This window comes from Microtus pennsylvanicus, chromosome 1 (assembly GCF_037038515.1).
Source record: "Microtus pennsylvanicus isolate mMicPen1 chromosome 1, mMicPen1.hap1, whole genome shotgun sequence".
Taxonomy (NCBI): Eukaryota; Metazoa; Chordata; class Mammalia; order Rodentia; family Cricetidae; genus Microtus; species Microtus pennsylvanicus.
The window spans coordinates 92,516,508-92,537,521 of record NC_134579.1 but is presented as its reverse complement, the minus strand read 5'-3'; the positions used below and the strand labels follow the sequence as shown (position 1 = coordinate 92,537,521).

The 21,014-nt window shown below is 43.9% G+C and overlaps 1 protein-coding gene across 2 annotated transcripts in view; it reads left to right on the top strand.

Moving 5' to 3' along the window:
* Rsph10b (radial spoke head 10 homolog B) overlaps positions 1-19,462 on the top strand; it is a 38,699-nt gene extending 19,237 nt beyond the window's left edge. The window contains exons 12-19 of one of the 2 annotated variants that reach the window (XM_075973528.1): positions 759-838; positions 1,043-1,191; positions 3,149-3,256; positions 3,794-3,937; positions 9,993-10,112; positions 12,733-12,829; positions 16,330-16,528; positions 19,198-19,462. In XM_075973528.1, the coding sequence (XP_075829643.1) occupies positions 759-838; positions 1,043-1,191; positions 3,149-3,256; positions 3,794-3,937; positions 9,993-10,112; positions 12,733-12,829; positions 16,330-16,528; positions 19,198-19,375 (1,075 nt within the window). In that variant the 3' untranslated portion in view covers positions 19,376-19,462. The remainder of the gene's footprint in view (positions 1-758; positions 839-1,042; positions 1,192-3,148; positions 3,257-3,793; positions 3,938-9,992; positions 10,113-12,732; positions 12,830-16,329; positions 16,529-19,197) is intronic. The other variant, XM_075973536.1, reaches the window with a different exon arrangement.
* Positions 19,463-21,014: the final 1,552 nt, after the last annotated feature.

The window sequence follows — 21,014 nt, the reverse complement described above, 5'->3', positions numbered from 1 at the left end:
TACATTTTGCCTCCAAAGTATCTCAGTATGTCAGTCTGTGACAGTTACACAGTCTCTGTTTTTCACAACCTCCCCATCTTAAAAAAAAATGCTCATTGGTTATTTTGTGAAGCGTCTCACAGTTTGGGTTTGCACTCTGATGTTTTCCCACAATTACACTGAAGTGAGGTGAAAGATTTGGGGCAGAATACTAGGTTTGAACTTTTTAGATCATTTTGTGCATGTTTATGGTATGTGTGTAGTGTGTGTGTGCGCGTGTGTGTGTGTGCAGACATGAGTGTGCCAAGGCATGCATGTGACAGTCAGAGGACCATCTCATGTACCAGTCCTCACTTCCCATCTTGTTTGACACAGATCCCTTTGTCATTGCCAGTGTGTACACACACTAGCTGGCCTGCAGGATTCTGGGGATCCTCCTGTTACTGTCCCCCATCTGTAGAGCTCTGGAATTTCAGACACATGCTTTTACATCAGCTCTGTACATTCCAGGTCCTTGGGCTTGCACAGCAAGTGCTTTTCCAACCGAGCCTTCTCCTCACAAAACAGTATTGGCAGCACCTAACTTCACTATGGCTTATGACTAGTGCTCACAGAGTGAGGTGTTGCCAGTAGACTTCTCTGCTATAAACTTATTCTATTTCCCTTTCTTAATTCTATTTGTTAGAATCCAGTTTTGTCACGTCTATCCCACTCTTCAGAAGAGGGAAGGTAAGCTCCATCTCCTGTAATAATTAATTATGGTATCCTTTTCATCATAGGAACAGAAGCCCATCACTCTTTTTGTGTTTTACAAAACTGATGACTGAGAACATTCATCCACATGCCTGCCAGGTAAAAGGTAAATACAAAAATAATAGGATTATATTTATCCTAATCTAGCTAGCCAGCTTGCCCGAGAGTCCCATCTGCCTCTAGGGTTATAGGCAGGTTTCTATGTCATATGCTTTTTGGGTACTAGGGTCCTCATGTTTGCACAACAGAGTTTTTTTCCGCTGAGCCATCTCCCCAGCCCTGTAATCACTTCTGGATGTTGTATTTTTAGGTCATTTATTCAGTGAGCAACAGCGGACGCTCTACTCAATGAATTATATTGATAAGTGTTGGGAGATTTACACGACCTACTGCAGACAAAACGAAGCCCCGCCCTATGAGCTAACAATGAAGATGAGGTATTTCCTCTGGATGCTGAAAGTGAGCTTAATAACTCTTAGGGTTGATGTTGCCTTTATGTTGATAGGCACTTTGATTTTAATTAAAATAAATCAATGCTGCATAAATAAAGAGGTGAAGGGTGACGGTTCAGGGCCACCAAATGTTTACAAGTCTCCTTTCACAGAAGGGGACAGATAGCAAAGGTAAGGGCAGGGGAGAGGAAGTCCTGAGCACATGTGGCCATGCAGAGGAAGAGACAAAAAGCATCGTATCTACTATTGATTCAGGGTGTGTGTGTGTGTGTGTGTGTGTGTGTGTGTGTTAGCAAGCACACTGACCACTCAGGCATCTTGTCAGCCCTAAATATCACTAAAGAGACAACACTAGGGCTGTAGATATAGCTCAGTGACAGAGCACTGGCTGCTTCTGCAGAGGGGCCTGAGTTCAGTTCTCAGCACTCACACAGCAGCTCACAATCATCTGTAGCTCCAGTTCCATGGGATCTGATGCCTTCTCCCTGGGCATCAGGTGTGACTATGGTGCAATACATTCATGCAGACAAAACACTCATATACAGAAAATAAAATAAATATAAAAATTTTAGCTGGTCAGAACTGGAATGTACCTTGTCCATGGAGTATTTGCCTATGGCAAAACAGTTCCCAGCACTGCAAAACAAAAATTGTTGCTCATCAAATAGTGGTTTTAAAATGTATTACTTTGGAAGCCAAGCATGGTGTTAAATTCCTATAATCTCAGCACTTGGGAGGCCAAGGCAGGAAGATCAGGAGTTCAAGATCAGTCTATACTACCTAGTAAGATCCTGTGTCAAAACAACAAAAAACAAAGTCATTAGTTTGAAAAACAATTGACATGTTTTATATACATGTTCTCAAACTGACTGCTGCTAGCTTCGTTCCAAAATATTTTAAATTTGTACTTGTGGGAATACAAATAATGAGTTGGAAATAAATGTTAGAGAGAGAGTATTTAGGAACTTAACAGAATTATATATATATGAAAAGTGACAAAATCCTATTGTCTAAATTTAGGGAAATGTGTTTAAAATATATGTTTTGGGGTAAAATATTATACTGCTGTTTGTTCCCTTCTTTCCTGTGTTCATTTATTTCTGAAGAAGCAGTCATTCGTCCCTGCAGAGGTGGGCACGCTGGCTTGATGACTGTGTCCTCATAGTCAGGTTCAGCATCTTCTTTTCCCCACAAGTCCACGAAAGTGGCAGCTAGAAACAGAGACTTGGTTAGGTTCAGATGTTTGTGTTCTGCAAAGCCACAGGGGTTACTAGTCTTTCCCATTATGTTTCCTGTTAGTGCTGGGAGATTCATCAGTGGCTCATGTGGCACCAGCCTGATCCTTTGTTTTCCATAAACCTTTACTGGTGGCCTTCGCAGCCCCCGTGGTCATACCCCACTGGCTAAATAATGTCCACTGTTTCGCTAGAGACAGTACAATGATAACTTTCTGTATCATTTCTTTTACATTGGTTAAGAATTTTTTAGATTTAGGTATATATGTGTGTACCTGTGTGTGAGTATATGACATTGCATGCATGTGCCCTTGAAGGCCAAAAGACTGGAGCTGGAGTCACAAGTGATTAAGCCATGTAATATGGGTGCCGGCCAGCAAGCCTCAGGGATCTACCCTCCTCCATGTCCCTACACTGGGATTATATGCCGCTGTGTGCTGGCTTTTTACATGGATGGTAGAGATGGAACTCAGGTCCTCACGCTTGCCCAGCAAGCATGTTACTGACAGAGCCATCTCCCCAGCCTCCCTATGATTCTTATCTAAAAAAGGGTCTTTCTTTGTACCCCAGGCTGGCCTCAGATCCTCCTACCTCAACCTCCAAAAGAATCAGTTTTTAAGCTACTGACTTCTGATACATTTTTCTCAAGGTGTTATGTTGCTGTCATGGACATTAAAATCTATACCCACGTGCACTTACAGGCATCTGTTTGGTGCCATCTTTTCACAGGACTTTAGGATGATAAACAAGGACTTAACCGCGACCAAATTTATGACTGTGATAGCAGAGGACAGCCCTTTTGTGTATGACGGAACTGACAGCAACTTTGAACTTGAGGTTTGTAAACCATTGCTACAAATGGTGCAGATCCAGTTTAAGCTGCATGTTTCTTATGCTTTATGTATATTAAAAAAGTGGGATATACGTATATACAGTTACCTTTTCAAAAACCAGAGACTAATATTAGAAAGGGCCTGGGGAGACGGCTGCATTGGTGCCGTGCTTGCCGTGCAAGCGTGAGGGCCTGAGTTCAGATCCTGTCTCCAGCGCCCACATAAAAAGGCCAGGTGTGGTGGTGCATGCTTGTGATACTAGTGTTGGGGAGGGGGAGACAGGAGGATCCCTAGCTCTTGCTGCTCAGCCAGCCTAACTGAATCAGCGAGCCAGTGAGAGACCCCATTTCAAAGAGCAAGGTGGGGAGCAGTAAAGAAAGACACCCAGTGTCATCCTCTGGCCTTCCCATTCATCTATGTGTTGTTGTACACATATGCACATATGCAGAAGGAATAACAAATAAGAAATCGCCAGTCAATCCCTGGTGCACTCTGGAGTGTCAGAGTCAATGAGACCTCCCTATGCTTCCTATCGTTGCAGCTGGTTTTCCTGGAATTCTTTGAAGCTCTCTTATGCTTCTCACTCTGCTGCATTTTTGACCGGATGACTAGATCCTATTTAAAAGTTCCATATGATGATGCTACTGGAAACCGATATGGCAGCATTCACACAATACTCAACCAGGTGACAGACAATATGGTAGAGTTTATAAAGCAGGGGATGACTTCAACCTGGAGCAGCTAGACTCTCACCAAAACTGTCTCAAGTTTCTAATATATATACTTCCCAGAGATAACTGAGGACTGGGAACATGTACATTGTCTTTCACTGTTGGAAGGAGTGTGTGGTTTTGTTGTCAAGTTAGCATAAATCTGTTTCTTGGTGTTAGCCACAGCAGTGGAAATAGCACAGTGAAGGTCAGTATGGAAAGCAGCTGGACAGCTGAGAAAATCTGAGGCAAGCTTGGTGTGCCGAGGGGGAAGCCCACCCGACAACAAAGATGCCAAGAAACAGGTCCTGGGTGTGCATGTAACACTGAGCAACCTCCTGAGCATGGGGACATCCGTGGAAATTGAGATATAACAGATATTTCTTTCTTTCTTTTTTTTTTTTTTTGGTTTTTCGAGACAGGGTTTCTCTGTAGCTTTGAAGCCTATCCTGGAACTCACTCTGTAGACCAGGTTAGCCTCGAACTCACAGAGATCCACCTGCCTCTGCCTCCTGAGTGCTGGAATTTAAGGCATGCACCACCACTGCCCAGCGATATAACATATTTTTAGTGGGGGTTGCATGTTAGTGGACTTGAAGGGTTTCTGACATTTGAGACATTCACTTGGAGCCACAAGAGACAGTCTAGTGGTTCCCTGAGCCCACTAGAGTCTTTTATTTATTTATTTTGAGACATGGTCTCACTATGTATCCTGGCTGACTCGACCTCACACAACTCCCCCTGCTCTGCCTCCCCGGTGGTGGGATTAAAGATATTCACCACCACACCCAGCTTGGAAGAGAGAATCTCAAGCACTGAAGATACAGTAGAGGAAACAGACTCATCAATCAAAGAAAACTTAAATCTAACAAAAGCTTACCACAAAATATCCAGGAAATATGGAACACTATGAAAATACAAAACCTAAGAATAATAGGGATAGAAGAAGGAGAAGTCCAACTCAAAAGCACAGAAAATTTATTTAACAAAATCATAGAAGAAAACTTTCTCAAACTAAAGAAAGAATGCATATGAAGATACAAGAAGATTACAGAACACCAAATAGACTGGATCAAAAATAAAGTCCCCTTGCCACATAATAATCAAAACACAGAATAAAGAAAGAATATTAAGAGCTGCAAAGGAAAAAGGCCAAGTAATATATAAAGGCAGACCTATCAGAATTACACCTTATTTCTCAATGGAAATAGTCAAAGCCAGAAGGTCATGGTCAGGCGTTATGCAGACATTAAGAGACCAGGGATGCCGCCCAGACGACTATACCCAGCAAAACTTTTAATTACCATAGACAGACAAAACAAGATATTCTGTAACAGAACCAGATTTAACCAATACCTAGCCACTAACCCAGCCCTACACAAAGTATTAGAAGAAAAACTCCAACCCAAGGAAGTTGGCTACATTCACAAAAACACAAACAACAGCAGCAAATCCCAAAGAAAAGAAAAACACATGCAATAACATCACCAACAATGAAAATTAAAATAACAGGAAGTAACAATCACTGGTCATTAATATCCCTTAACATAAATGGACTCAACTCACCTATTAAAAGACACAGGCTAACAGATTGGATATGAAAACAGAATCCATCCTTCTGCTGCATACAAGAAACATACCTTAACCTCAAAGACAGGTATCATCCAGAGTAAAGGGTTGGGGGAAAAAATTCCAATCAAATGGACCTAAGAAACAAGCTGATGTAGCGATCCTAATATCTAACAAAATAAACTTCAAACTAAAATAAATTAAAAGAGACAAAGAAGGACATTTCATATTAGTCAGAAGAAAAATCCAAGAGGAAATCTCAATACTGATCATCTATGCCCCAAATACAAGGGCACCCTCATATGTAAAAGAAACACTTCTAAAGCTTAAATCACACATTAAACCCCACATACTATAATAGTGGGAGACTTCAACACTCCCCTCTCACCACTGGGCAGGTCAGGCAGACAGAAAATTAACAGTGGAATAAGGGGACTAACAGATGTTATGACTCAACAGACATTTATAGAACATTCCATCCAAACATAAAAGAATATACCTTCTTCTCAGCACCTCATGGAACCTTCTCAAAAATTGACCACATACTAGGTAACAAAACAAACCTCAACAGATACAAAACAATTGGAATAACTCGTGTGTCCTATCAAATCATCATAGCTTAAAATTAGAATTCAACAGCAACACTGATTCCAGAAAGCCCAGAAACACACAGAAATTAAACAGTGCTCACCTGAATCATCAATGGGTCAAGGAAGAAATAAAGGAAGAAATCAAAGACTTCCTAAAATCAATGAAAATGATCACAAAACATACCTAAATTTATGGGACAAAATAAAAGCAGTGTTAAGAGGAAAATTCATAGTACTAAATACCTACATAAAGAAGCTGGAAAAAATCCCACACTAGTGAGTTAACAGAACAGCTGAAAACTCTAGAACAAAAAGAAGCAAACTCACCCAGGAGGACTAGACGGCAGGAAATAATCAAATTGAGAGCTGAAATCAACAAAATAGAAACAAAAGAAACAATACAATCAGTGAGACAAAGAGTTGGTTCTTCGAGAAAATCAACAAAATAGACAAACCTTTGTCCAAAGTAACCAAAAGGCAGAGAGAGAATATCCAAATTAACAAAATCAGGAATGAAAAGGGGGACATAACAACAGACTGGAGGAAATCCAGAGAATCATCAGGTCATACTTCGAAAACCTGTACTCCACAAAATTGGAAAACTTAAAGGAAATGGACAACTTTCTGGATAAATATCACTTCTGAAAATTAAATCAAGACCAGATAAGCAAATTAAATAAACCTATAATTGCTAAAGAAATAGAAATAGTCATCAAAAGTCTCCCTCCAAAAACAAAGCCCAGGATGAGATGGTTTCAGTGCAGAATTCTATAAGATTTTCAAAAAGAACTAATACCAATATTCCCCAAATTGTTCCATACAATAGAACAGAAGGAAAATTACCCAACTCTTCTTACGAGGCTACAATTACCCTGGCACCCAAACCACATAACAACATTACTAAGAAAGAGAATTACAGACCAATATCTGTAACACTGATGCAAAACCACTCAATAAAATACTGGCAAACTGAATCCAAGAACCCTTCAGAAAAATCATTTACCGTGACCAAGTAGGCTTCATCCCAGAAATGCAAGGATGGTTCAACATCCAAAAATCTGTCAATGTAATCCACCACATAAACAAACTGAAACACACACACACATGATCATTTCATTAGATGCTTAAAAAGCTTTCAACAAAATACAATATCCCTTCATGATAAAGGTATTGGAGAGAGCAGGGATACAAGGAACATACCTAAACATAATAAAGACAATATACAACAAGCCAACAGCCAACATCAAACTAAATAGAGAGAAATTTAAAGTGATCCCACTAAAATCAGGAACGAGACTAGGTTGTCCACTCTCTCCATACCTATTCAATATAATTCTTGAGGTCCTAGCTAGAGCAATAAGACACCAAAGGGAGATCAAGGGGATACAAATTGGAAAAGAAGAAGTCAAACTCTCACTGTTTGCTGATGATATGATAGTTTACATAAGTGATCCCAAAAATTCTACCTAGGAACTTCTACAACTCATAAACACTTTCAGCAATGTAGCAGGATACAAGATTAATTCAGAAAAAAAATCAGTAGCCCTCCTTTACACGGATGATAAATGGGCTGAGAAAGAAATCAGAGAAACATAACACTTCACAATAGCCACAAATAACATAAAATATCTTGGAGTAGCTAACCAAACAAGAGGAAGACCTGTATGACAAGAACTTTAAATCTTTGAAGAAAGAAATTGAAGAAGACACCAGAAAATGGAAAGATCTCCCATGCTCTTGGGTAGGTAGAATTAACATAGTAAAAATGGCAATCTTGCCAAAGGCAATCTACAGATTCCCATCAAATACCCATCAAAATCCCAGCAAACTTCTTCACAGACCTCGAAAGAACAATACTCAACTTCATATGGAAAAGCCATGTCGTAAAGAACTGTGGATTCCTCTGTTTCCAAACATCTCTTCAAAGGATAATTGACAGTCCAAAGCAACAGTAACATACTCATGAGAAAGATGAGCACAGCCTGAGGGTTGGAAAAGAGGAGCTGGGAATAGAATATTAAAGTTCTAGCACAGGCCCGCTGAGATGGCTCCGCAGTTAAAGGCACTTGCCACCAAGCCTAATGACCTGAGGTCTTTGATCCTTAGAACCCATACGTGTCATATATGTGCACAAATAAAAAGTAACAATTATTAAAGTTCTATCACTTTAAGTGGCATGATATACCTTGATGGTAGATTTGCCAAATTAAAGAACCCTACTGTAAACCACCCTAATAACAACGACCTGTAATTAAAACCAGAAGGGTATGGGGCTGGAGAGATGGCTCCATGGACAAGAGCACTAGCTGCTCTTCCAGAAGACCCAAGTTCAATTCCCAGCAACCACATGCCAGCTCATACCTGTCTGTAACCCCAGTTCCAGGGCTTCTGACACCCTCACACAGACATACCTGCAGGCAAAACACCAATGAAGGTAAAGTAAAAATAAGGGAGATAAAGCAGAGTTTTTTTTTTTTTTAAAAAAAAAAAAAAGCCCAGGGGTTGAAGAGATGGACCCAGAGGTTAAGAATGTCTGCTGCTCTTGCAGAGAACCTGGGCTCTCAGACCCATGACAGGCAGCTCACAGCCACTTGTAACTCCAGTTCCAGGGGATCCCACTCCTTCTTCTGATGGAGGAAGGTCATTGGTTAAAAAATAAAGAAACTGCTTGGATGGCCCTCATAGGTTAAAACATAGGTGGGAGGAGTAAACAGAACAGAGTGCTGGGAGGAAGAGGAAGTGAGCTCAGAGGCCATGCTCCCCTCTCCCGGGCAGACGCACGCGATGAAGCAAGCCGCCAGGTCAGACATGCTGAATCTTTCCCGGTAAGACTGGTGCTACACAGTTTATTAAAGATGGGTTGATCGGGATATCAGAATTAGCCAGTAAGGGCTAGAGCTAATGGGCCAAGCAGTGTTTAAAAGAATACAGTGTCCGTGTAATTATTTTGGGGCATAAGCTAACAGGCGGCCGGGGTGCTGGGGACACAGCCCCGCCGCTCCTATTACAACATTCTTCTGGTTTCATAGACACAGCACATACAAACACAGACACGTACACACATGCTTGAAAATAAATCTTCTAAAAAAATGCTTCATCTAAAAAGATGGGGGGCTGGAGAGATGGCTCAGCAGTTGGGAGCACTGGCTGTTCTTCCAGAGGACCCAGGTTCAATTCCCAGCACCCACATGACAGCTAACAACTGTCTGTAACTCCAGTTTCTGGGAATCCAGATACCTTCACGACAATCCACATAAAATAAAGTTAAATAAATTATAAAAAAAAAAAGATGGCAAGGAAAGAAAATGAAAATCAAGACCAGAACAAACAGCGGAATGTAGTTAATCACCGCAAATGCCTATGAGCTACATCCCAGACAGAGGCACGCACCAGCCTTGTCAGATGCTGCAGCGAGCCAGCCATAAATATTAAGATGTGGATAGGTGAAAGGGGAAGCAGAGGGCTTGGTGTCCCATGCTGACAGCACTTTCTATTACCCGACATGGTGGAGCATGACTATTCCCAACATTCAGGAGAATCAGAACTTCAGGGTTCTCCTCTGCTATATATTGAGTCCAAGATCAGCCTGGGCTACATGAGATCCTGCCTCAAAAGGAAGAGCGTGCATAACGTACGATCACATTTATATAAAAGTAGAGTGCCAATGGATTGAGGAGTGAGGTCCAGGAAGTTGGATGTGGTGGGTGTGTTCACTGTCTTGTCTGAGGTGATGTTTCCCAGATGTGGATACATGCTCAGAGTGAGCTTGTGGTGCATCAGTGACACCTCACTAAAGGATCACACGTGTATGTGTGCACTTGTGTGCACGCGTCCAGGGAAGCTATAAGCTCACAAGCTTCTCCTCCCTCAGAGCAACCACAGGAGCCCAAGTGCAATCACGAGCCATGATTCCGAAGTCCACTTCAGCAGCACCAAGTCGTCTTCTGACAAGACAGGAGTTTTGCCTGACAGTAAAATCAGGAAGTCAGAGGTATTTACAGTTTGCCATGTCCTGACCACATGGCCATTATGTGAAGAGCACCCTTCTGTGTTTTGAGGACAACCCTGGGCAGGAATTCCATCTTCCGCTGACCTCACAGGCTGCTGTTGAGTAGAGGAAGTGAATAGCAGCAACCCTCATTTTCAGGGCCCTGCCAGCTGCCCAACACTTCCTAGGGACCAGCTCACTTAGAAGCCTCAGATGAACCTCTGGACTGGTTGTTACTTCTAGGAATGAAAAAGGTTACATCATTGCCTGTGGTCGCAGCCCCAGCAAGCTGTGGAGCTGGGGGCTTGTGCCTCAGCAGTTTGATTCTAGAATCTGTATCTGTCATTGTGAGCCTGATGGCTCCCACTCAGGAGTATGTAAAGGTCTGGCTAGGTCAGCGTGAGATGTGTGGGAAGCCATTGGAGGAGCACAGCCTTTAGCAGACTCTTTGGCTTCCCCGTTGACACACCAGTTGGGAAGCTCTCAGAAGCATCATGGTAAAGGATGGGAGGAGGGCTCGGGACCAAGGGGCTTCGGAGGGAAAGGGAAGGTGAGGGTGAGCTGCGAGCTTTGGCTTGCATGCCTAGAAGAATAAAGTTACGCTTTAGTATAATGTTGAAGACCAGACTCTTCAGAGCTGAGATTGGAGGGGGAAGTTACAGCTTGATTATGGCATGCTTCAAGTGCCTGGTAAAACACGCAAGCGACCACAGCAGCAAGCAAGGGGCAGGGGTGAATTTTAGATGGAGACAAAAGCATGTGTGCTCCCACACGTATGTGACCGCTAACACTCTGGGGAGCGGGTGCTCAGCAGGGACAGTGCTGCAGCCAAGCCGACTGCCTGAGCTGCCCGAGTCCCACATGGTGGGAGGAGGCAAGATTCCTACCAGGCGTCTTCTGGTCTCTACCCACGTGCACACAACTTTCCAGTAGGTGCTGGAACTGAGCTTGTTCCTTCAAAGATACAAATTGAGCTGTTGTTTGGTTGGTCGGTGTGGTTGTCTTAAACACTTCACTTTACCTAATTATTTGTTGATGCTTTTTATATTCATTTTGTGGTGCTGGCACTTGAACGCAGGCCTAGTCCATGCTAGCAAGCACTCTGCCACTGAGCTATATTATATAGGGGTGGGTGTAACATGAATTCTAATTGGCCTTAATAAATAAAACCAGAGTCAGATATTAGGTGGTGAAAGCTGAAGGATCAGAAAAGGGTGCGGCCAGCCACTAGAAAGACCTTTCACCTCTACCAATGCTCATACCGAAGGGGCAATCCTGTCCTCAAACTGCACTGAGCTCTTGTCTCCGCCCGCCTTATACTCCTCTCTCCACCCAACCATATCACTCCTGTCTCCCTAGTGCTGGGATTAAAGGTGTGTGTCACCATCACCTGGCCTCTAGTGGTTTAACTCTGCACTCTGATCTTCAGGTAAGCTTTATTTGTTAAAATACAAACAAAACATCACCACAGGTGAGTAGGTATGTTTGGTTTTCTCAAGAAGGTCTGTCCCAGGGTGGCCTCAAGTTCCCTATGTGAGAAAGGATGGCTGTGAACTCATGGTCTTTCTGCCTCTACCTCCCAAATAAATGCTTAGAGTCCAGGCATGTACCACCACACCTGCCCAAACTGAAATTTTTTAATTTATTTTTATGTGTATGAGTATTTCACCTGCATGTGTGTTTGTATGTTCTCGGTGCCTACACAAGCCAGAAGAGGGAACTGGAGTCCTAGGTCTGAAGTTATAGATGTTATGAGCACCAAGTGTGTGCTCAGTCCTTTGAAAGACTCACAAGTGCTGTTCTATCTCTCCAACCCCCACCCCAAAATGCACTATTTTAAAATTATGTGTGTGTGTGCACTTGTGAGTGTGGGTGCCCACGGAAGGCCAGAAGAGGGTGCTGGATGTCCTATAGCTAATATGATGCTCAGAACTAAACTCAGATCCTCCACAAGAGCCGCAAGTACTCCTGACCTTTGGGTCAGCTCTCTGACTCCAAACCACAATATTTTATTCAGTGAAAAAATTGCCAAATTAGCTCCTTGTCCCTCACCATGTGATGCCCAGGCCATCTTAAGACTCTGTCAACAAGCAGACTATTGCCAGGTTGAACCTTGACCTTGGTATAGAGCCCACGCCCAAATAAGATACTTTATAATTTCAGAAACAAAAGATGAAGCAGGTGTGGTGATACGCACCTTTAACTCCAGTACCTGGGAGGCAGAGAGGAGTGGTTTGCACAGAGATTTCAAGGCCAGCCGGGGCTACACACTGAGATTTTGCCTCAAAAAATAAAAGTTAAGTTAGCTCAACACAGAAACAAGATTAGCCTCGCCCTAGCGTGGGCTGTCGTATTGAGTTGGAGAAAGCAAACAAATGAGACTAAAACTCTACAGCTGTGCGAGTTGGTGCCTACCTGAAGCCCAGCTCTCTGCGAGCTGTGGCAGGAGGATTGCAAGTCTAGGGCTAGTCTGGAATGCCTCTAAACACAGCAGAAGCAAAAGAGGAAGAGCCTCTCAACAGTCTCCTGAATATGTACAACATAGAAGACTGGTTTTAGTGTATAATGCTGCAGAATAACTTTTTCCTAGTTTTTCTTTCTTTCTCTCTCTTTTTTTTTAAAGCCCAAGCCCAAGAAATCCCTAAGTGAGGACAAAGACAAAGACTCCAAAATGAACCTCAAGAATCAAGGAAGAGGGCTGGTGTTTATGTCCCCACACGGTGAGTGCTGCAACCGAGCACATTGCGCTCACTACCCATTGCTCCCGGTTGCACCATTATGGCAGCTTCTGGCTCTGGGGGGCAGGGGACAATACTCAGGATTGAACCTTGAGCTTCACGTGAACTGGACACATACTCTAACACAAGCTACAGTGCCGGCTCTATGGTTCTGGTTCAGCTCCCTCCCGGCCTCCTCAGGCCTGAGAAGCTCCCTCTTAGCCCAGGGCTGCACTGCTGGCTACACCACAGCGGTCAGCTTGTCTCCCTAGACACAGTCTCATCCCATTCCCGCTCTGAGACAGAGTTCAACTGTGCAGCCCAGGCTGGCCTCAGACTCACTGAGAGCCACCTGCTTCTGCCTCCTGAGTGCTCTGATTAAGGTTGTTTGCCCCCACAGCCTCCTGCACCCTCTTTAAAATGTACTTATTGAGAGTTGGTTTTGTGTACCCCAGGCTGGTATCTAACCTTATAGTTAGCTAAGGATGACTTTGAATTTCTGACCCTTCTTCCTCCTCCATCTCTCAATTCATAGGCTAAGAGGCATATGCCACTATACCTGTTTTATGTGGCACTGAGAATCAAACTCAGGGCTTCGTGCATGCTGGACAAGCACTCTTGGGGGTTTCCAGCCTCCTCCTCCCTAGCTCTGTTGTGTGGACACAGCTCTGAGGATTTTCTTCCACTGTGTCCTTGAGCCACACAGCTGCCTCTAGCCTAGGTCCCATGACACCGCAGGCCCTGCGGTCCCTCCCTTCCTGACTGTACTCTGTAGCAGACTGCACACCTCATGGAACTCTCTTATGGCTCTGTCCTCTTGGTATATGGCTTTGCATATGTGGAGATCAGGCTGTCTCTTCCTTCATCAATGACTCATTCCCAGCCATGTGCACTCACGCATCTCCCCTGCTACAAGTCACACGTGCTCTCTTTTGTCCAGTAAGTGTTTCCCCCAGACTCAGGTGCTGCCTCTGTGTTTGCTGATGCAAGGCTGCTGCGTCTCCTCCCGTGCTCTCCCTTAGGTCACGGCTGCTCACCTGCTGCTGGCCCTCATGGTGGCTGTTCTGTGCCTCCATCAAGCCTGTGTTCGGGATGGAGCAGTCTCCAGAAATCTGCCCTCTGGGCATCACCCCCTCTTTGTTTCCTTTGTCTTTGGGATGAACCAGAAAGGCCAGCAAACGTTTCTCCTATGGTGGTCACCATCCTCTCTGAGGACTATACCTAGCGAGAACCTTTTCCAGACCAAGAAACAATTCCAGAACAGAAAGTTCTAAAGGGAAACATAATTAATGCCTTTTTAAAAATTTTGTCTTGTGTCTATCTTGTGTATGTAGGCCTGAGTGTTTCACAGTGTGTGTGGAGGTCAGGATGACTTATCTCTCTCCTTCCGTGTAGGTTCCAGGGATTAATCGGAAGTTGTCTGGCTAGGTGGCAAACATCTTTGCCCTTGTCATATCTACTTTGGTTTTTCGTCTTTGAAACGGTGTCTCTGCTCTGTACTGCTATAGTACTTGTTGGCAACTGGTCTTCAGCTCTAGCTGTGTCTTGGTTTGCCCTGCACCTCTGCCCACTGTGTGCCGGCTCCTGTATGGCTACTGGTTTGTCTGCTGTCAAAGCAGTCTCTTGGCCCACATAATCCCACTTCATCTAATGACCTCATTTGCATGTTTGTGACTAATGTTTGCAAGCTAGGCTTCTCAGTTGAGTGGGAATATAAGAAGCAATAATTCTTCATTTTCAGACTTGTTTTGACTTTAGTAATTGGATAATTCCATTCTCTGCATTATCTTTTAGTTTTTGCCACTCTTGGGATGGGATCAAGCTGCCATGTGAGCTATCAAATGCCTACTATTGCACTGAGCCATAAGCCCAGCACCAACTCTTTAAATTTTAAAATTTGCCAACTGACAAGTTAGGATTGTTTCAAAGCTATGAAAGTGATCAGGTATGGCGGGGCACACCTGTGGTCTCGGCCCTCGGTAGATGTGGGCAGGAAAACCAGGACTTCATAGTCCTTGGCAGCACCACGCTGAGTTTGCAACCAGCCTGGCCTACACAACCATCTCAACCCCACACTAAAAAGACCAGAAAAATTATGATGATCGGAAAGAATCAGACATTATTTTAGAAAGAAAGGGAAGAAAGATGTCTGGTCCTGGGAAGCGTTTGGTTTGCAGTTCTCTAGAAGCCAGAGCTCACTTGGAAACAAAGCTGTTCCTATCTTAGTGGCACTCAGGCTCTGAATAAGCAGGAACCAGATGGTATCATGAACTTGTCCCAGGTATCTAAATGCCAGTCTGGCTGAGAATGGAGGTGCCCCTAGAGAGCCTCTCGCAGTTCTGCCTGTCCAGCCCGCTCACTTCATGAGGGCTGAGGAGTGCTGTCTGGGAATCTGATTTCTTCTCACATGTTTTACATGTCTGAGGAAATCATAAGATAACGCTAACTTGATAGGTCTTCATTTCAATAGATGATACAAAAAATGGCATTCATGTTGTCAAAAGAATGCATTGTTATTCTTGAGTAACACAATAATTTCATAAATATGAAACTTACTAAGTCGTAACCTGAAGTATGCATTTGCATTTGGTGCAAACTCAGGTCTGGAAAGTTTTTGGAAAGTCTCAAAAGTGAATGTGAAAAGTGATCCGGCCACACGTTGATGAAGACATTCTTACCAAAGAGCAGGGGAGCGGCAGGGAGAGCTCCTGGGTTAAAAGCACACATCTCAGGATTGGAGAGATGGCTCAATGGTGAAGAACACTTGTTGCGGTTACAGAGGATCCGAGTTCAATTCCCAGCATCCACATGGTGGTTCACAGTCACCTGTAACTCCAGCCCCACGGATGCAAAGCCCTCTTCAGACCTCTGTGGACACCACACACTCATGTGGTGCACATACGTTCAGATAAAACACTTACACATAAAACAAATAAATCTAATAGGAATTAAGTCTTTTAAAAAAAAGTATTAAAGCATATATTGCTCTGCCAGAGGACCAGAGTAGAGTTCCACAAACAGCTGCCTGTAACTCCAGCTCCAGGGATTGTTACACCCTATTCTGTATGCTGCAGGCCCCTCACATGTGCACACACCCCTCCCCCGTATAGATCGTGTGTGTGTGTGTGTGTGTGTGTGTGTTTGGCATGGTGATACATACCTTTAATACCACAGCACTTGGGAGGCAGAGGCAGGCAGAGGCAGGCAGATCCCTGTGAGTTTAAGGCCAGCCTGGTCTACAGAGTGAGTTCCGGACAAGCCAGCGCTACACAGTAAAACCCGATCTCAAACAAAACAAAATAAACAACAACAACACATTTCTGCTGTTCAAGAAAAAGAAAGACGCGGGAGGTGGCGGAAAAGCAGGACTGACAGTCGCCCTGGGCCGCTGTGCACTTGACTTGCTCCCTCCAGCTATTGCGGATGCGTTCTGCAGTTTCCTCGGTGCCGTGGTCCTGCATCGCCACACATCCTGATGTCTATATTAACTCACTCCATTGCAGAGAAATATGAAAAACCCAAAGATGAACAGAAAGAGAAACTCAACATATGGGTGAACAACCTCTATGTCTTCTTTGTGAGTGTGCTTTTCAGCGCCTACAAACGTGAAGAGATCCTCAAGGGGAAGATAAAGGAGAACCGGCTGGAGCAAGCAGCACTGGCTCAGCAGAGGCAGATAGAGGATGAAGAGCTGGAAGCCAGGTAGGACATGGTCCCGCCTGTCCTCCATGGGGCGTGCTAGGGTTTCTTTCAAGTCTCAGGAGCTACCCAAGGCAGTACCACAGGCTTACAGTGAGACACAGTATCCTAGGACCACGGGCTTACAGTGAGACACAGTATCCTAGGACCACGGGCTTACAGTGAGACACAGTATCCTAGGACCACGGGCTTACAGTGAGACACAGTATCCTAGGACCACGGGCTTACAGTGAGACACACTATCCTTGGACCACAGGTTGACTGTGAAACTTACAATGCCCCAGTCTCCAATGGCACAAAAGGGAAAGACCTGGGGGCTGGAGATGTAGCTTAGTGGTAGACGCTTGCCTAATACGTGAGGCTTGAGTTTGGTCCCTAGCACTGAGAAAATATTTTTAAAAAAGACTTCTGCTCTTCCCAGAGCTTTGAAAACTTTTGTGTATTGTGCAGCTGAGTATGATGAAGCCTACAAGCTCAACACTCAGGTGGGACAGGAGATATCATGACCTCATCAACAGGCTGCTTTCTAGCTGCTCAGCTATCACAGCCCAGAAGAACAGCTTCCAGGCTGCAGACAGGGCTGAGGGAAAGTCCACAGCACAGCGCAAACTGAGACCTTTTTATCTGAGGGGATTATGGGGAAAGATACTCACACACTTTCCTGATGGATTCCTTCTTTATTCTCTCAAATTGTTCTCACGATGTTCCATCTTTCTCCGTTCTTTGCAGCTTAAAATACCCAGCAAAAACTTTCAGGCAGTATAGGAGTCACATTTTAAGGTCACATTTCATTTCTTAAGTAAATGATGATGATGATGATGATGATAATAATAACAGAGTCACCCTGACAACTCACATGCAATAAGTCTTAAGTAACTTGTCTCAGAGCAAGGAACAAACAACTTTTTCTCAGTCAGTTGCACAGAAAGAATCAGTCATTTTGTTATCTATCTAGAGAGGGAGTCTATAAAGGTTCAAAGGAGCTATAGAACTAGACCAGCAAGGCGTCTAAGAAAAATAAGGAATTGTGTACTGTGTCCTATACGCCTGAGGCTTCCCCTGAGCAATTTCAGGACCCAACATAAGCGGCTGAGCACTGTGTCTTCAGGTTACATATCTGTATCATAGAACTGAGGTGCAGAGAATTAATCACTGTCCCAGGTTATTGGCTAGACCTAGCAAGAAAGGCTGGCACAGCAGTTAGGCAGCTTTGCACCTTTAGCCTTAGTTCAACAAATCCAACAGCTGGCTATTATGTCCTTGTGAGGTGGGAATAATTTATCTTTAAAACCATTAGCAATAAATAAAACTAAAAAAACAATAAAATAAAACCATTAGCAAGGTACCTGGTCTAATCTAAAGCTACTTTGAAGATAGGGCACAGCTGTCCTGGCAGTGGGACTATGTAGCATTGCTTTGTATTAATTTTTATTAAATATTAAATATTAAAACTGTAGAAGGTAAGATTCTTGATATCAATTAGACAGTACAGTTTAAGAAGGAGTCACCTTCTAGACAATCCACAAATGCCCAGTAGATCGGGGTGTATCCATGAGATAAACACACTACAACACAGGCAGAGGGGAACTCCCCATAGCCACTAAGGGAAATCTGCATAGCAAACGTGAAGTTACAGACCGAAGCAAAAGATATTCCAGAGTCTATAGTTTCATTGCCTTTCCTTAGCGAGGTTTCCCATCAGAGAGTTTTCCTCCTGGTGGGCTGACACCTTAAATATTAATTGTCATCTGCTGTTCCTATGACATGGCTTCCAACATTTAGCTGCAGAGAAAAGCACCCCCTGGTCACATGATCATCATGAAATGTTACCTGGAGCACTCTCAATACAATAGACCATTTTATTACAAGCACTGCTGAAACAGCAGGAAAACTGGCTTTAGAGCTAGCTAGATACTTTAGGGGATAAAGGTGTGTACTGCTCTAACAGAAGACCTGAGTTCAATGCCTAGAAACCATGTCAGGTGGCTCACAAGCACCTGCAATTTGTGCTCCAGGGGATCAGACACTTTTTGGACTCCAAAGGTGCCTTCACACGTGTGTACATAACCTCCCACACCATGCACACAAGTAAACATAATTTTGCTTGTTTCTTGAGACAGAGTCTCACTGTATAGCTCTCTGGCTGGTTTGGGACTCACTATATAGACCAGGCTGGCCTTGAACTCAGAAGGATACACCTGCCACTGTTCCCAAGTGCTGGGATTAAAAGTGTGCACCAACACATCCAGCTATCACATAATTTTTTTAAAAGTAAACAAATAAATAACTAAAACTGGTTTCAGCCAGGCAGTGGTGGTGCACACCTTTAATTCCAGCACTTAGGAGGCAGAGGTGGGTGGATCTCTGTGAGTTCGAGGCCAGCCTGGTCTACAGAGTGAGTTCCAGAACAGCAAACTGAGCCGGGCGGTGGTGGCGCACGCCTTTAATCCCAGCACTCGGGAGGCAGAGGCAGGTGGATCTCTGTGAGTTCGAGACCAGCCTGGTCTACAGAGCTAGTTCCAGGACAGGCTCCAAAGCCACAGAGAAACCCTGTCTCGAAAAACAAAAACAAAAAACAAAAAACAAAACAGAACAGCAAACTGTTGCACAGAGAAACCCTGTCTCACAAGTGTCACAGAAAAAAATAGCTAAGTTCCCATTTTGATTTTTAGGCTGAACATCCTACGGGAAGAAGAGGCCAAGAGACAAGACTTCGATATTGACATCACTGTGTTAAAGGAGCCATTGGAAGCTCCATCTTCGCTGCCACTCACACCCAGCCCTCCTAAAGAGGACTTAGTTTCCACCCAGACCAGCAAGACCAGCCCTGGCAAGAAGAAGAAGAAGTGAAGGTACTGGGAGTCATGGCTGAGCTGCAAGGACAGCAGACATATGAGCTCTATGATGAGTGTCCCATAAAATAAAGGGTTTGAGCTTAGCTTCTGATAGAGTTTCTGAGGTGCTCTACTTGGGTCCACATGTGAAGTTTCTTGTATGGCTGCATTTGCAAAAACTAAACTAAATGACTATGCAGACATGCATATATTAGTAAATGTGTACTAAATATATTTTTGTAAATCAACGTTAGCTGAACCAAGAGGCCCATCCCAGTACTCGGGAGATACAGGCAGGAGACTGCTGCAAGAACAAGTCAGCCAGATGACATAGCAAGACCCTATCTCAAAGAAACAAAAATAGGGGTTAGAGAGCTCACTCGGTGCTTCAAAGCACGTGCTGCTTTTGCAGAGGACCCAAGTTTGGTTCCCAGCACTCACAATGGGGCAGCTTACGATAGTCTGTAACTGCAGCTCCAAGGGATCTGGAACCATCTTCTGGAATTTGTGGATATGAGAAACATGTACATACAAAAATAAATAAATGAATAAATAAAAACAAGGTAGTGAGTGATAGAAGACATCCAAGATCTATCCCTGGCTTCCATGTGAGCATACACAGGTAAGCACACCCATCCACATGTAGACACATGCATACCACACACATATGCACAGACATACACCCAAGCACCATAAGCACACACAAGGATGGAGAGAAATATAGGAAGATAGCAATGTTGACCTCTGACCTTCATACTCATACACTCGTATGTGCTTTGCACACCTGCACACACATTTGCATAAACATAAATACATACCCATGATTATAACCCACCCACACACACAAAGTAAGATAATGGCAAAGGAGTCAAGACCCAAAGGAAGTATTCCATATTTGAATCTACATATTAGCCCTGCAAAACTGACAGAGTTCCGGGGAAGATTACCATCTTGACCAGAGAAACAAAAGACCTGAAATTAGCAAAATAACAAAACAACTCAACTAGAAGTCCGAATTAATACACAGACTCTGGAGCCAGAATGCAACAGAGAATAAATGCTGACTGAAACAAACATGTGCAACTCGAAATAACACGTCACAGACAACCACGATCTAATTGAGATGCAACCGCAATCTCATCAGGGACACTCAGGAAAGCCCAGTGTGGTGGGGAACTAAAACCCACAGTCTCAGGCTATGCTTGGGCAGAGAAAAACAGTCATAATGGCAACTGTGAATTATTCTGAACCGAGGAACAATGAGGCCAGTACAAACTGATGAAGCTGCTTCCTCACCCCGGACACAGCAGGTTCATGGAGGTTATAAGCTGATTGCAGAGTTGCTTTGGGGGCTGGGAAAGATTATGTTTTTCAGACCACTCAAATTCAGCCATATTTCACTCCAGCTGTGCGGAGATGCAGGGTGTCATGGCTTTTAGGGGGGGGCCTCATGACAAAGAGGAACAGTTTCTGGCTAGGCCACTCTGGGGTGATCAGTACCTAACTGTTCTGAACAGGCAGACCCCAGTGCTGAGCATCCCACACTGTCAGAATACTGACTTGTTTCTGTTAAGACTTTTGCTTTTAACTGTCTATGTGCACATATGTACATGTGAGTTCAGGTACCCCAGGAGACCAAAACCACCCTAGGACAG